The sequence below is a fragment of the Rhineura floridana genome, chromosome 1, assembly GCF_030035675.1.
Source record: "Rhineura floridana isolate rRhiFlo1 chromosome 1, rRhiFlo1.hap2, whole genome shotgun sequence".
NCBI lineage: Eukaryota > Metazoa > Chordata > Lepidosauria > Squamata > Rhineuridae > Rhineura > Rhineura floridana.
In genome coordinates this window covers 254659650-254671658 of record NC_084480.1, presented here as the reverse complement: position 1 = coordinate 254671658, position 12009 = coordinate 254659650, and the positions used below count along the sequence as shown (strand labels likewise).

The 12009-nt window shown below is 40.9% G+C and overlaps 1 protein-coding gene across 3 annotated transcripts in view; it reads right to left on the bottom strand.

The window, feature by feature from the left end:
* The window catches only part of SPIDR (scaffold protein involved in DNA repair), a 313219-nt gene that overhangs the window by 148835 nt on the left and 152375 nt on the right, over window positions 1–12009 (bottom strand). For all 3 annotated transcript variants that reach the window (XM_061598352.1, XM_061598345.1, XM_061598361.1), the window contains exon 8: window positions 4991–5207. In XM_061598352.1, coding sequence (XP_061454336.1) covers window positions 4991–5207 — 217 coding nt within the window. The remainder of the gene's footprint in view (window positions 1–4990; window positions 5208–12009) is intronic.

The window sequence follows — 12009 nt, the reverse complement described above, 5'->3', positions numbered from 1 at the left end:
AGCATCGGAAAGAGGACGGAGCCCTGTGGCACCCCACAAATGAGAGGCCAAGGATCCAAAACCTCATCCCCCAATGCCACTCTCTGGTACCTACCAGAGAGGAAGGAACGGAACCACTGCAATACAGTGCCCCCTATACCCAACCTCTCCAGGAGGTCCAGAAGGATGCTGTGGTCAACAGTATCAAAAGCCGCTGAGAGATCCAGGAGGACAAATAAGGTACATTCGCCCCATCCAGTGCCCTCCTCATATCCACCAAGGTGACCAAGGCCGTTTCAGTCCCGTGTCCAGGCCTGAAGCCTGATTGAAATGGATCCAGATAATCCGCTTCCTCCAAGTGAGCTTGCAACTGCTTCGCCACCACCTGCTCAACCGCCTTGCCCAGAAATAGTAGATTCGAGACTGGGCGAAAGTTGTTCAAATCTTGGGGACAAATCTTGTAACAAAACTTGTTTTTTAAGGATCGCATTAAGATAGAAAATTTAACATGAATTCTTTTTACAAATGAAGAACTATTTCAGGTAGCAAACAGGTCATTCATAGTCTGGGGTGGGGGAACCAACAATTATTATTAATGCATTTGCTATTAGCAAAAAAAAAATTATTTATTTTATTTATTTATTTATTTATTTTCATTTCTAGACCGCCCATAGCTAATAGCTCTCTGGGCGGTGTACAAAACAAGATTAAAATACAATATAGAATAAAATCAGTAACAGAAAGGAACACATTAAACTAAAACATTAAACATAAAACATTGAACATTAAAATGCCTGGGAGTACAGCCAGGTCTTAACCTGGCGCCTAAAAGAAAGAACCGTAGGCGCCAGGCGTATTTCCTCCGGTAAGCTGTTCCATAATTCGGGGGCCACCACAGAAATTTGAAAGTATTTTAGTGTGCTTCCTATCAATAACTGTATAAAGCAAAATTGTTATCTTCTAACAGTGCCAGATTTCTGCTTTACCACTTCCTCACTAAACAAAAAGTGGAATTTATAACAGGATTAAACACATATGGAAATACTCTTAAAAAAGGCATATATAATTTAAAGGTCCGCATCTAGCCCAGAGTTAATTCCTTACTATACATTTTTTACTGACTTTAACAAAACTGTCTCCTATCCTTTGTTTGACGTCATTAGACAACAACCCACTAGCCACTTCTGTCACTGCTGTATCCTTGGAATTTCCTCTTTTATAAAAGCTGGAAATTTTCAAGTCTATAATATTCTTCTTGATATATTACTGGAACATTTTCAATTTTTTTTATTCCAAATAAATTAAAAAAATTAAAGTTAGATATGACAGCTCATTTTAAAACAGCTATGTTACAAATAGTCAGTTTATAATGCAGGTCTCAGTTCATACATTTTGTCAGAAGAAATGAAAATGTAAATTTAATTCCCCTCCCTTCATGACAGAGGTTTATAGTCTTTTACAAGCTTCTCCTCTGACAATAGATTTTAAAAGATTTTTTTTTTTGCATAATCAAGCTGCATCAACTGCAACTGACCCCAAGAAGTTGAAGCAGATGTGGCATTGAACACCTCACTGGGAATTATAGTAGACATGGATGAGGGTGAGCAACTTTACCTTCAAAGTGCCTTGCAAACAATTCACAGTGGGCCTCCTAAGTTTCTAAAACTCCATTTCCTGGAATTGATGTCAACAGACCCCGGCAATACAAAAAGGCTCCACTGGATGGATACTTGAGGATATGATGGAGGCAGAGAAGTGGACCTTCTTTGCCGCCCTCACTGCCACAGTAGGCATGGTTATGATTTTTTACTCATGTCCAATCAGCCTCACAGCATGTCTTTCACCACTTGTGCTTTAGCCATCATCTAGCCTGTTTCACTGGTGTACCAAGGTGCAAACCAGGCTCCGCAATGCTGGAGAGGGCGCTCAGGGGCCACCTGTTAAGAGCCCAACACATCTTGTTGTTCCACAGCATGGCAGGGGCTTCAACAGAGTCACCTGCTTTATCTACTGGAACTCCTCAAGGGCATTCAGGAATCCAGTGGATTCCATTAGTCTTCGGGGGCAGACCATCTTAATCTGTCCACCACTCCTGCAGGGGAGGATTGGAGCCGTAAGTCTAAACTTCACCAGGAAGTTTAGTACCAGCATGCTAGGTTGCACGGTACAGTAGGGCCCCACTCATACGGCAGGTTACATTCGGGACCCCCGCTGTAAAGTGAAAACCGCTGTAAAGTGGAACTCATTGAATAGAATGGCGCGCAATGCCCAAAAACCGCCGTAAAAGCGGAACAAGCACCGTATGAGTGGGGCTTTAGTCTAATTGCGACCGCTGTATTAGTGAATCGCTGTAAAGCGAAGCGACGTAAAGCGGGGCCCTACTGTATATAGAAGTACTACAGCCCCTACCCAGAGACCTTAACAGTGTGGCATGCTTTATGGACAGTCCTATACACAAAACATTCCAGAGAGAGCTACTTATCACTGAAGTCAATGCTGAATGACCAGCAACATGCTCTTTTTGGTATCTTTCTGAAGTTAACTAGGCGCATAAAAATGCACCACCTAGCAATAAAATCAAAGTAAGCTTGTAATGTTAAAACCATTAAAAAAACTATGTATGCTATATGGGGGTAATGGAAATAAGTTCCTTATATGACAAAGTTTCTAGCTTGTTATCTACTTCATGCTAAGTAGTGTTTAATGCAGATAAACAATATTTGGGGCAAGGGTTAAGCTCCCAGTGGAATGAGGCCACAGTAACAAATTCAAAGGCATGTAGCTTCTCCTCATTCTGTGCTACTTTAGGTATTGTTATGCTTTCCCATGCTCACAAGTGCAATATTAGGTTTCCAGAACATATCATTAAGCCATATACTACGGCAAGGCAGAAAACTGCATTATCCTAATCTGTAGTAGCATCTAATACTGCTGCATCCTCAATTACTATTCTAGGGTAATTTTGTCCAAAACACAGCTAACAATGTATATCAAAATGCTAATTCTATGATCTTGCCATATATAGATACTAAATAATTTAACATGAAACATTAATTAACAGATATTCTTTTCCTGAGGAATTTAATTCTGATCTCATCCATTTTGCTTTAAGGCTACATAACCACTTTCAGATCACACACCCATTCTCTAAAAATATTAACATCCACAAAGGGAATTGCCAAAATAGATATGCATGTATTATTGTGTTAACGAGCCAACATATCAATATGGCCTTCATTAGTTTTGCAGCTCATTGTATTAGGTGGCTGCTGCTGCCATTTTGTTATTTAGCTTATAGTTAAGTTTTACACTAGATATATACTGGATACTTCAGACCAATGAAATTTGCATTGTGTTACAGCTCTTTTGTACACTGGATGTACATCACTGCACAACCAGCACTAACAACAAATTAATTTGTTCACTCAGCACCATCATCCCAAGCTTCGCTCTACGATAATATAATTTCAAATGTATTATGTGTATTTTGACACTCACCATCATCACATCACACCCACAGCTCCACATAGTACAAGAAATCATAATGACCAAAAAAAAGATACCAAATTCAAGCCACAGGATTTTGAAATCCACACTGAGAGTGTGTGAAAAGCTCAAAAAGTCACAAAGGTTAAAATTTCTGAAGATTTTATTATCAAACATATAGTATAATATTGTTAATATGTAAGAGTGAGAACCAGTGTGGTGTAGTGGTTAGAGTGTTGGACTACGACCTGGGAGACCAGGGTTCAAATCCCACAAAGCCATGAAGCTCACTGGGTGACCTCTCAGCCTCAGAGGAAGGCAATAGCAAACCACCTGTGAATACCGCTTACCATGAAAACCCTATTCATAGGGTCGCCACAAGTAGGTATTGATTTGAAGGCAGTCCATACATACATAAGAGTGAGAACAGATTAATTTCATAGAATCACAGAATAGTAGAGTTGGAAGGAGCCTATAAAGCCATCGAGTCCAACTTCCTGCTCAATGCAGGAATCCAACTTAAAGTATACCGGACCAGAATTTGTTTAAGACACTAGCCCATGATCCCAATCCAACCCATTTATTTACTGTTTTAAGCAGTAGGCTGTTGTGTCTCAAACTATATTGCGAGTTATGATACTGGATGCAAACTAACTATGGGTGCTTCATTCTTTTTCTCCTGAGGGACAGTTTATAATCTTCAGTTCTAAGTCTTTGAAGGAGTAATCATCTACAGATTGTATAACAAAATCTGTGTTCCAGCAGTGTTCTTGCAGTCAGTGACTTTGAATTTTGTTAAATTTTATTGTGGGGTGGCTGAGCTTCTTTCCGTTATCAGAGCTCTACCCTTTCTGCTTTTGCAAAAACTTCAAAGGAAGAATGTAAAAGAAGACTAACTCTCTTTTTGATGGTAGGGATTTGTTTGGGGGTTTTTGTTCCACACTGTCTGCTAACTTTTTAAATGCACAGATTCTATCAAAGGGCTCTGCAGGAACAATATTCCTTATTGGTACTGGTCTGACTGATGAACTACTGATCCAGGGAGCTTGCCTTTATCAATCTGATAAATAGAGCAACTAAAGATATGCAACTTCCAGAGGAATAGCAGAATTTCTTTTATTTGTTTTTCTTAGGAGCTTTTCCCCCTCATCATGGGCTCCTGCTGGGAGGAAGGGCGGGATACAAATTAATTAATTAATTAATTAATTAAATAAAGAGCTGGAGAACACAAGGTACAATTCATCTCCTATCAGACCGCTAAAGAGTTAATATCTTTAATGTACAGTGCCGAAACTTATTGTTTATCATTTGTAAGCTTATCACAGTCACACTGATGCCTTTTTAAAATCTCATTTCATTATGCTTGATACATTTGAAGTAAAACTATTTTATGTCATTAAATATATCTTAAAAGCCATGCAGCATAGCCAAAACAGTGAAATAAATATGTTTGTGGAGATACTGGAGCATGCGAAGGGTTGATTATAAATATTTTATATATATAATTAAAAATAAAAACACTTACCAAGGATGATGAATATACAAAACATCCTGCAGAGATAACTTGAGGTGAACTGCTGTTTCTTTTGTAAAAAGAACTTTAAGTCTAAGGCCATCAGCAGCATTTTCTGTGGAAGAACTGCCAGTGCAAATTTGTCCCAACTGATGGCAAATGGCTATGTGCAGAGTGCATTCTTCATGCATTTCTAAGATCTTCACAGTTAGTACACCAGATTTACCACCTAGAAGTTAAACAACACACATAAGAAAAGTACTCCATGGGATGCAAAACACACGCACACATAACCCTGCTTCTTTTTCAACCTTCTGTGTGCAAGTGACTAAATAACAAGCTTGGTTACACTTTTTAAAAAATAATTGTATAGGCCAGGTGTGGGGAACCTGAGAACCTCCAGATGTTACTGGACTATAACTCCCATCATCCCTGACCATTGGCCATGCTGGCTGGGGCTGATGGGAGTTAAAGTCAATCATCTGGAGAACCACAGGTACCCCACTTCTGGTATAGGTGACAATGAAAATCATTCCTTCTTGTTTAAATGTATCTGTCAAAAGAACTAATTAATCCTCCCCAAGATGTCTTTAAATAATACTTCAGAACTGTACATTACACAACTATGCACAGTAAGCTTAAATTATATTTGGGGCAATGTGAACCATAGCACACTGGTAAAGCACATGTTCAGGTAGCAGGTAGCAGATGGCAGGAAGGATCTCTACCAGAGACCCTGGGCTACATGGGCTAATAGTCTCACCTGGTATAAGGCAGCTTCCTGTGTTCCTATCTAAATGATGCTGCTCAGTAGGCAAACAGGAACTGGGTAGGCCTGATGATCTTGCTTTTGACAAAAAGTGAGTTAGCTAAAGGTTTGGGGGAGAATAAGTTTTCCTCAGTCATCAAAGAGGTTTTCAAAATAGAATAAAGACTTACCTAAAAAAATAAAATATTGCCTAAAATGTGTAAGGGCAGCAGCCAAATGTAAGGGGAATACTGTATACATACTACAATTATTTTTAGCAATGACTTACAATTTGTTGCATAGATATGCTAACAGGCAAAATCTTCAGTACTTAGTAAATCTATGAGCTTTGACGTAGCTCAGAAGCTGCACAGCAACGAAAAAAACACTTGATAATTGAAATATTTAAGCATCGGGAGAGACGCTCAAGTATGGTGTACTAAGCTTTCTGAGTAGCTAGCAAGTACAGCCAAGAAGGGGTTTAAAGCACCACATCAAAGGAGCTCTGTTCCAGTAATACTTAAATGTTGTGCATGCAGCTGCTGTATCAATTAGGCCATATATAACACTCATATGACAAGCCTTTATTACTTTTGTCTTTTTGCTGGCATTTGCTTTAAAATACTTACCTAGAAGAAGAAAGGATATTACTTTATAAAAATTGGGGCAGCAGGGGCTGGAGAGAGAATCTATTGTAAAAGACTAAAAATGCATCAGTGAAGAACGGCAGCAATGATTAGCTAAACTTTTAAGAGTCCACTTGGTACAATAATTTAGAGGAGTCATCAGTTCAGTCAAAATGTAAAATTTCTCAAAAATATGTTTAGAGGAAAAAAGTAGTAAACTGTTTTCCTTGACATTATCAGTTTTTAAATCTGATTGTTGTGCTTTGTCAGAAAGTTTAGACTTCTAAAATAAATTATACTAAGGGACCTAAACATTTTCCAGAGGAAGGAGGAATATAATTTTTCACCATTTATGCCCCTAAACTATGCACAGAGCTTGGAAAAGTTACTTTTTTGAACGACAACTCCCATCAGCCCAATCCAGTAGCCATGCTGGCTGGGGCTGATGGGAGTTGTAGTTCAAAAAAGTAACTTTTCCAAGCTCTGACTATGCATAAATGCATTTTTCAACATTTTCCTACACTCAGTCTGAAGTCAGCAAATTTGACTTAATTAAAACTGCCAGTTATTCTTGTGTTACGTGTACACACAACTCAAGGTGTCCCCCCCCGTTTTTCAGTGCATTAACACACGGGTAGGGAACTTCTGGACTTCCATATGTAGTAGGACTACAGTTCCCATCATCCCCAACTATTGGCCATGCTGGCAATGGACTAATGTGAGTTGAAATCCAACAGTGTCAGAGGGCCACAAGTTACCCAATCCTGCATGAAGAGATACAAATACAGCTACATCTCCCGATGGTCAGGGGCTGATCCTTGTTTAAAGAAGCAGCCACACAACGCCTGCTCTAGCACACTCAACAGATGGGCAGATTTGATATCAAGGGGAAGCTAGAAGAGAGAAATACATGTGCCATCTTAACTTTACCACTACACAGAGATAGAATCATTCACTACCTAAACATAGCTATGCTATCGGAGCTCTAGTTTGATTTATAATGGATTACACTGTAATCTGTGAATTCTCAGTTTGACTGACTACTGCCACTCTAGTTCTACACCCCGTACAAGGGTACTTTGGACTGAAGGCCTGTTCAATCATACCTTGAACAACTTTCCTTGAAGCTTTCAGCGATATTAACTAAGTGCATGGGCACTGTTAGATGTGGCCCAGATGTGCCAAATCTCTTGCCCTTTCCTCCTCCTCCCTCCCTCCCTCTCTCTCTATATATTTACTTTGCTGAAAAGATGGGCACACTGCAAATTACAGTGCCAGTTAGACTCAAGATGGTCAAGGGGGTGGGTGAGTGGTCAAGCCACTACTTCAAGTAACTTGTCCACATCCTCGGGCCACAGTAATTGAACTGATCCAGGACAGATAGGACAGACAGTGCTCTGCACACCTCTACTGGACTTCATCTAACCATGGTATCCAATGCTGTATGAATCTGAGCAATTTTGTCCCTAAAGTGCCTTGCAAAGTTGTTATGGCAGGCCTCCAAGGGTGTCAGGGCAATGCTGTCTTACCCAGATAACAAAAGCGCATTCACCACTTGGAAAAGCTCTGCCAGCTAGCTACTTGCAGATTCAATGGTGGCGGAGAAGTAAGCTTTCTTCACTGCTGCCATCTGGTAGGCACAGTGGTGCAAGCTTACCCATGTTCAATCAGGTTCAAACTGAGATTTACATCACCACTGACCCTCTTGTTTCATCGCATGCAGATCACTAGCGTATGAAGGTGATCTGAGCTAGGCCGACGTGGTGAGATGGGTATTGGAGGCACTGTTCTACAGTGGTTCCGATCCTATCTCTAGGGTCGCTCTCAGAGAATAGCATTGGGTGACTGTCTTTCGGCCCCCTGGCAGCTGTGCTGTGGGGTGCCGCAGGGTACCATCTTGTCCCCCATGCTGTTTAACATCTATATGAAGCCCTTGGGAGCAGTCATCAGGAGCTTTCGGGTGAGGTGTCAGCAGTATGCTGATGATACCCAGCTCTATTTCTCCATAAAATCTGAATCGGGAGAGGCCATGCAAGCCCTGGACCGCTGCCTGGATTTGGTGGTGGGCTGGATGAGGGCCAATAAAGTGAGTCTGAATCCTAGCAAGACGGAGGCGCTGTGGGTTGGTGGTTCCCAAGTTCGGATATTTGGACAGTTGCCTGCTTTGGATGGGGTCGTACTCCCTCTGAAAGAGCAGATCCGTAGCCTGGGAGTGCTGCTGGATCCATTGTTGTCGCCAGAGGTCCAGGTGACCTCAGTGGCTAGGAGTGCCTTTTACCAAGTTCGGCTGGTGAGACAGCTGCGGCCATTTCTGGACCGGAATAGCCTGACCACTGTTGTCCAAGCACTGGTAACCTCCAGGCTGGATTACTGTAATGTGCTCTATGTGGGGCTGCCCTTCAGGTTGGTCCGGAAGCTGCAGCTGGTGCAAAATGCGGCAGCAAGACTGCTCACTGGGGCAGGGTATCGCCAACATGTCACCCCGCTGCTGAAAGAATTGCACTGGCTGCCCATTTGCTACCAGGCCAAGTTCAAGGTTCTAGTTTTGGTGTACAAAGCCCTATACAGCTCGGGACCAGGATAACTGAAAGACCGTCTTACCCCTTATATACCCAATCGATCACTGCGCTCTGCAGGTGAGGGCCTCCTGCAGATACCATCTTATCAGGAAGTTCGTTCTGCACAATATAGGAAACGGACCTTTAGTGTGGCAGCACCTACCCTGTGGAATTCCCTCCCTTTGAACATTAGGCAGGCGCCATCTTTGCTATCTTATCGGCGCCTTTTGAAGTCTTTCCTCTTTCAACAAGCCTTTTAGGTTGAGTCCCAGTCTGCATCTGTGTTAGAATTGCTTAATATGCTTTTTAATAATGTTTTAACCCTTTTTTAAAGTTGTTTTTTTTAAAAAAATGTTTTTAACGCTGTTTTGTTTTAATGTATTTTAAGATCTGTTTTTATGATATTTTAAAGTGTTTTTAGCGCTTTGTTTGTCACCCTGGGCTCCTGCTAGCAGGAAGGGCGGGATACAAATTAAATAATTAAATAATTAATAATAAATCTATGTGCCCCACAGTAACAGCATGGGCACTCAGAAGCTATGTCAATGGCTCTGCACATCTTACCATTCCACAGTGACACAAGCCTTGACAGGAGAAACCAGCCATGTCAACCAAAGAAAACACAACATGGAGGGACTACAGCCCAGTGGTAGAGCACGTTTTGCATGCAGACACTCAGGTTCAGTCTCCAGCATCTCCACCAGGTAATGGGAAAAACCTCTTTCTGATCAAAACCCTGGAGCACCAGTACTAGTCAAAGCAGACTTTATTAGACAAAGATTAGACAAAGGGAGCTTCCCGTGTTACTAGGGATGTCATAAAACATATTCTCTTAGTTTCCCTCAATCTGTATTACGGGAATATTACATTGCAAGGCTGTTTTAAGTAATTTCATCTTCAACCTGTAATATGTATATACAGTATGTAATATGTATGTGAATTGCAATAGAGTACCCTGCACAAGATCCTCCGTGGTGCAGAGTGGTAAGAGGCGGTAATGCAGCCGAAGCTCTGCTCACGGCCAGAGTTCGATTCCAATGGAAGGAGGAAGTCGAATCTCCGGTAAAAGGGGTCGAGGTCCACTCAGCCTTCCATCCATCCGTGGTCAGTAAAATGAGTACCCGGCCTACGCTGGGGGTAAAGAAAGGCCGGGGAAGGAACTGGCAAACCCACCCCATATATACGGTCTGCCTTGAAAATGTCGCAAGACATCACCCTAAGAGTCAGAAACAACTCGCACTATAAGTGCGGGGACACCTTTACCTTTACCTTTTACCCTGCAGAACTGTTGTAAACCACGTCTTCGTCATTGCATTATTCATTCATCTTTCTCAGTTTCATATCATCCATCTATAATATGGTGGTAACACAGAACAGTTCATTTCTTGCCCCCTAAAGTAGGAAGTGAATATTTGTCTATTTGGGAGGGGGGATGCTATTGCCAAATTACTACAGCTGTAAGGTCCTGGATTTCTAGATTATCTCCTGTGAGATGGGCTCTCATTGTTAACACTCTACTGAGAGACGGTCATAGCATTACAAATAGCCAGAAAATCTAGGCTGCAGACTAGGCAACTGTCAGTCTGGTGTTATTTTATATACACAGGTCAGGGATCTGGCAAACAAATGGCTACATGGATCTATAAAAGAAAAGGGTACCAAGCAGAAGCCACAACTATGATTTAGGAAGCTAATCTAACAAAGGATATTTCACGAGCAACTACTGCCTCATATTAGCTGAATTAATAGTGCTGCAGTTCAAGTACATGGTGGTCCTTTACCACTGGCAAGTGGTGACCTTAATTTTCTTCTCTTACCCATCCAGCTATACTTAACATGCAGCTAAAGCTTTTAACCAGAGAAGTGTTTAGGCCCTTTGAGTAGATTCACAGGCAAAAACCCCTTGTGGTTTAAGAACATACTTATAGCTAATAGCTATTTCTATCGAACTTTAAAAAGCAGGAAAATTGGGCAGCTTTAGTGAATACATCAGGGGAGCAGGAAACCTGACCTCCTCTCTGAAATATTGTACTGCCATACAAATTTGTAAAAATGCAAACACCATTTGGGTTGGTCTTTCACAGTCCAATCCACTTCCTGTGTAGCTTGGAAGAATTTTGTAACGTGCCTCTGAGCATAAGTGAGTGGTGGCAACACCTGCAATCAGGACTACACCTCCAAAGATGGAGAACTGCATTTTTGTATGTTTCTTGGTGTTCTTACTTTGTTTCTTTCCTGTGTTACTACCGCTTCTACACAACATCTAACCTTGAACATCTAACCTTGAAAATTATATTTCTCTCATTATTCATCCTAGAAATCTGTGTCATATTTATTTGTATCAATTTCAAAGCCTTTTTATTCATCAGTGTCACATGATGGTGAAGACAGCCTTTTGTGTTTCAAACTGGAGATTATGTTCTATTTCTATTTTGGGTGCATAACAGTTGAATCTGAAACTGCAGTTTGATGTAAAATTAGACTGCTTACAATATGTTGCTACTTAAGCAATGAATCTAGCTGTTAGAAAAAACAAACTTGGCCTGCCCAAGATGCATGTGTTCAGCTGCTATGCTTAAACCACTCCACTTAAGGAAGGGTTGGCATGGTCAATTAAAAACATAGGGCACACCTAGAAATTTGCTAGAATATATTTTACCTCCTACTAATTTATCTTGTGCAAACAGATATTCCTCATGTCAACTGGAGACTATTCTACAGAACAGTCAGTGCCATTATTCCACAATTGTTGTTGGAGGGTTTTTTTTAGTGTAAATTATGCAAAGTGTTGCTGCACTTTACATATTCATAAAAACAGAAGCAAAAGAAAATGCTTCACTAAAATTGCAAAGTAAATCAAACATACTTAAAGTTACTATCTGAACTATATCATCTGTCTTAACTTTGTTGCTTCCTCCCTGCTAAAACAAGATCAGCACACACTGTTATTTGGGCTGACTGCATTGCCACCACTCACCATATGCTCAGAGGCACATGTTACCAAATTCTTCCAAGCTACACAGGAAGTGGATTAGACTGTGAAAGACCAACCCAAATTGTATTTGCATTTTTACAAATTTGTAGGGCAGTACAGTATCT